Raw genomic sequence first — 4,516 nt, forward strand, 5'->3', positions numbered from 1 at the left:
CGACTCAAGCTGTCTCTTAATTAAAAGGATATTGATTATCAATTGTCACTACTCTCCTTTACCCCCACACTCATGCTTTAAAACATCTCAAGCTGCTTTCTCCCAAGTCCCAACAGCCAAACTCGAAATGGGGCACCAAAGAATGGATGGAGACAAAGTTCTCCAAAAGCGAACATGAATACGATACGAGTCATAGTTGAGCATTTACTTTTAGACCCTATCCACAATGAAGGAACTAGAATGAATTAATGGAGCCTCAAAATCAAGTCATTTACGCAGATCAACTAACCATTAAATAATGTTCGGTTGGTAAAGACTAAAGAACTGTGTTGGATCCTGCGTCTTAAAATTAAATTCCACCGGTTGAACTTACATTTTCATGGGTTGGTCAGTACTGAAAACGAGGAGCATGTGAGCCGCTATTATCTTGTTTTCTGGTGATGGAGACATATAACCACTGCTACTTAAATGGCTTCTACTTTATCGCAAAAAAGGTAATTTCATTAGTTTCTATGTCATGCACAATATATCTTTGAATGATCACTTAATTGGAACTTGAAAGATGCACATTGAAGTTAATTAAAACTTGACATCTTCTACCAAACAGTAGCAATATAGCATGTAATTAAATAAAGTAGAATGGAATGGAACAATATACAATATATATAGGTCTGAAAATACCGGGTTTTCAAATTTCTATACATCATAATTAAGCTTGCCTAGACAATAGAAATTAAATCACACAATAAGATCTAAACAGGACCCAATAGACCTTTTGTTAAGCTATCACCAAGAGAGATAAAACGAGAAAAAGGAAACCTGGATTTGATTTGGAATTGGGCAGCTTTTCTTTTGTCTGATTAATTCCCTTGGTGAAGTTCAGCTCAATTTGCCTGATCCTGACTTGAACTTCTCTGGATAACCTTCTGATAATCCTGTTTTAACATAACTGGCGCATGAAGTAGTGCATTTGAGCCTTGGTAATTCTCCTTTGTTCTGCCCAGAACATTTAATCTAACACAATTTTTTTTTCCCTCTTGCAATACAGAAAACCCAGAAAGAATTGTCAAGCAATATAATAATGCTGTGAGTGCAAACTGAATTTTTGTTTCTATATTTGCATAAGTTCTTCAAAGACCTTCATGGCAGAAGCTGGCAAACCCAAAAGAACATTTATGCTTTTCCTCTCCTTCCCATGAGACAGGAACAAGATCACCTCCTTCTCAGGAAGAGAAACGGGCCCAGATAGAAGAGGTTCGCCCCACCCAAAATCTGTAATGTGGAAAGATAACCTAGACCAGGTAGTGATCAGAAGTGTTGCAGCCAGAGAAGGCCTAGCTCTTGTTACTTCAAAATAGTCTATGGCTGATCTCATGTACCCATCAGTAACCATCTTAACAGCCTTCTGAACTAGCTCAACCGTAAATGAAAGAGGGTTCTCTAGCAGCTGACCTGCACTGCATAGAGAATTCGTTAATACAATCCCGTTTCCAAAGTAGCCTTTTGGCAGTGGAGGATTGAATTTAGACCGTCCATCAACAGCAAAGAGGAGCTTTGTCTGTTGATCCGGTTGTAACCTTAGAGATTTAGTTCGAGCCCGCCACACAAATGCAGAGAGGACTTCAAATGTAGTACACTTCTCAAGAACCCCGTCCTTCATAGCTTTCAACTTCAGTTGCTCAAGCTTATCAGGATCAAAACAGAACGACCTGTACAACATTTCTTCTTGGTAGAGCTCTGCAGTGTTGGATACATCATTTATCTCTGAGAATTCGTCGTGGGAGAATGCTATCTTTGGTGGACATCGGGCTTTCAGTATGCTTCTGTCTAGAACTGGTGGAACTGTTAGCGGCAGCCCTCTGGCAGTTTCACCCCATGAATTCACAAACTCCATAGCACCGAGTCCGTCAAACATACAGTGGTTCATGCATAGACCAAGAACAAATCCTCCACACTTGAACTTTGTTACCTGGAAGACAAAGATAGAACTCTAATTAAGGCCCTTCCAGCTTTGCAGTGTAAGAAGAGGAAATCGTTCTTTTTCTTTATTTTTAATTTAATTAAAATGCATGGCTTATCAGGGAACAGAGAACTTCAAAAGAAAGGTGCGTGAATAGTATTTGCAGTTTGTATATGAAGGTTTAGGCTTTTTAACTCATGTAAACTGATTTTAGGATGAAAACGTTGCCAGAAATCCAGAATTTGACAAAGGTTCACTTCTGAAGAAATGGGGAGAGATACTCGGATACTACATAACCTTAAAATCAATTTCTGAAGAGATTACTTAAAAACAGAGAAGGGAAAGATTATACAACGTGAATAAGAATATATTGTCCTTTTTCTTTTAACCAGAATCGTTCGACTTGGCTAGTTTTGCAAACTACAGAACACAGCTAAAAACGCATCCAAATGAAAAAGAAAAACTCCGTGAAAAATTTAGTGCACAAAGAATACCGACCTGAGCCACCAGAGGAGGCATCTCTAGTATGTTCTTTGCTCCAGGGATGTCATAAACCAGCTTACCAAGGGTCACTTGATCAGGTTTTGTGATGTCTCCAATTTCTCCCAGTGTACAATTTGCCTCAGCCTCAACTAAAACAGCACCATCCCCTGTGCAATCCACAATAAGCTTTCCCTCTGAGCTGAACGTGAGCCTTCCAGCAAGCGGATAGTAATGAACAAGAACCTTTGCCAAGGCTTCCCTGATGATCTCTCCAGCTTGCTTATTTCCCTTCCCATCTGACTTGAAACAGTAAATGGTTCGAACAATCACTGCAATGTTCTGGTCTAGATTTGAAAGGAAGTACAGTCCCCTCTTTGTCTCCTCCGCAGGAGGAACAAGGGTTGGTTCTCCTTGCTTGACACTAAGTTCAATGGTGATTCCGTTGGAGTTCACCATTGCAACAGGCTCGCCTAGCTTCACAGCTTAAACCTGGAAGCACAGCAAAGCATCCATATAGAGAGAAAGCAAAAGCAGAGGAAAGAAAGTTAATGTATATTTACTGCATTCAAATGCAAAGTTCTTATCTATTACAAAGCAAACAAGATTTACAGCACCGAAAAGAGGGTTGTCAAAAAAATACCTGTAGAGAGTGCACTGAATCCTGTAATATCAGTTGCAGTCTTGCAGAGGCAGAAATGGGTATGGTATGTTCTTCATGGAAGGTCCGTGTGGAGCTTTATATAGAAAGAGCAGGGACAGAACTTGGTCAGATGGTTTTAACTTTTTTTCCATGAGAATGAAAAGAAATGAAAACAAACGAGTGTTGACAGATGATAAGTTAGGGTGCAGGGAGAGAGAGAGAGGGGCGGTTCCTCTTTGTCTAGGGCAGTGGAGTCGTTTAGTCCGAACATTTTGCTTACGTCGTATGGGTGGGGGTTGGCCACTGACCATGGAACCAAACATCAACAGTCAGCGAGAGAGTAGGGGTTTGGTTGGTGGGGTTGGCATCCGAATTTTGTTTAATTGTTCTTTTGGGTATCTCAACTATCAAATTAGGAATATTTGATTCTCTAGTCGTCTTATTCTTATAAAAATCGACAACATTAAAATATCTATACGCCGTATTCAAGATGTCGCTTTGTTATGATGCTGCCACCCTTTGTCCCCTCGGCCGGTAGGCCCACCTGGTGGTCCAATAAGCAGGCGACCTCTCTCTCAACTCGTCTTTAAATGGTATTTTAATCTCTATAAAACAATTCTTATTAAAATATTAAAAATAAAATTTATAATTTTTCAATGTGGGATAAGTTTAAAATTGAATTTTATAAAAAAAAATTAATTTTTCAAATAAATATATAAGTGCAATTTCTCACATAATTGACCAATCAAAATCATTGAATTTAATCTCTTATAAAATTAAAATCCAACATAATTGGTTGATTGGTTGGTAAGAATCCCTGCTAATTGTAATGGAGGGTTGGAGGATGAATTACCCTTTGTGCAGCCCCATGGAGCAAAAGAAAAACTAGAAGACTTACGTTGATTACATGATTACACCCATAAGCGAGCCAGAGGTGTACTGTATGAACACAACAAATTATGTACTCTCTCTCTCTCTGCTCAAGATGATGACGCCTGGCTATTATTTGCCACAACATCACATGGTGGCTGAATTAGTCGGATTTTGGTTGTTTGATTCAAGTGAGGGTGCGCAAAGATGGGAATGGATCGGATCCAGTTGCATTGTTTCACGTTTCTTATCTATTTCATGGCAATGTTTTAAAAACCGATTCAAACCCGACCATTCAGTTTGAATGAACAATATGTTGCAAGTTAATTTTTTTTTTTAAATACAATTAAAATTAAAAGGTCAAAACTTGTTATCAGGGTAGAATGGGTCTACGGTTCGAATGCCTAGGTCAGCAGACAAAATAGAATCAATTGCTTAGGTCAACCCTCCGGTTTGACACAGGAGTGAAATGAATCAGTTGCTTAAACGGTCTGACCATATGGATCAACAATAATTCGAAAACCATGCTTCAGGGTCTCGTTAGATAACAGGTTTGGATTACT

General features: G+C 39.1%; 1 protein-coding gene across 1 annotated transcript; it reads right to left on the bottom strand.

Moving 5' to 3' along the window:
- Positions 1-645: 645 nt before the first annotated feature.
- LOC148862406 (omega-hydroxypalmitate O-feruloyl transferase-like) lies at positions 646-3,316 on the bottom strand. The gene is made up of 3 exons (XM_088975633.1): positions 3,084-3,316; positions 2,459-2,932; positions 646-1,969 (listed from the first exon to the last, which is right to left on the bottom strand). Exons 2-3 carry the CDS (start codon positions 2,897-2,899, stop codon positions 1,112-1,114), a joined length of 1,299 nt encoding a protein of 432 aa, XP_088831759.1. The 5' UTR covers positions 2,900-2,932; positions 3,084-3,316; the 3' UTR covers positions 646-1,111.
- Positions 3,317-4,516: the final 1,200 nt, after the last annotated feature.

The sequence above is a fragment of the Nelumbo lutea genome, chromosome 3, assembly GCF_056320005.1.
Source record: "Nelumbo lutea isolate HS-2025 chromosome 3, American lotus-T2T, whole genome shotgun sequence".
Lineage (NCBI taxonomy): Eukaryota > Viridiplantae > Streptophyta > Magnoliopsida > Proteales > Nelumbonaceae > Nelumbo > Nelumbo lutea.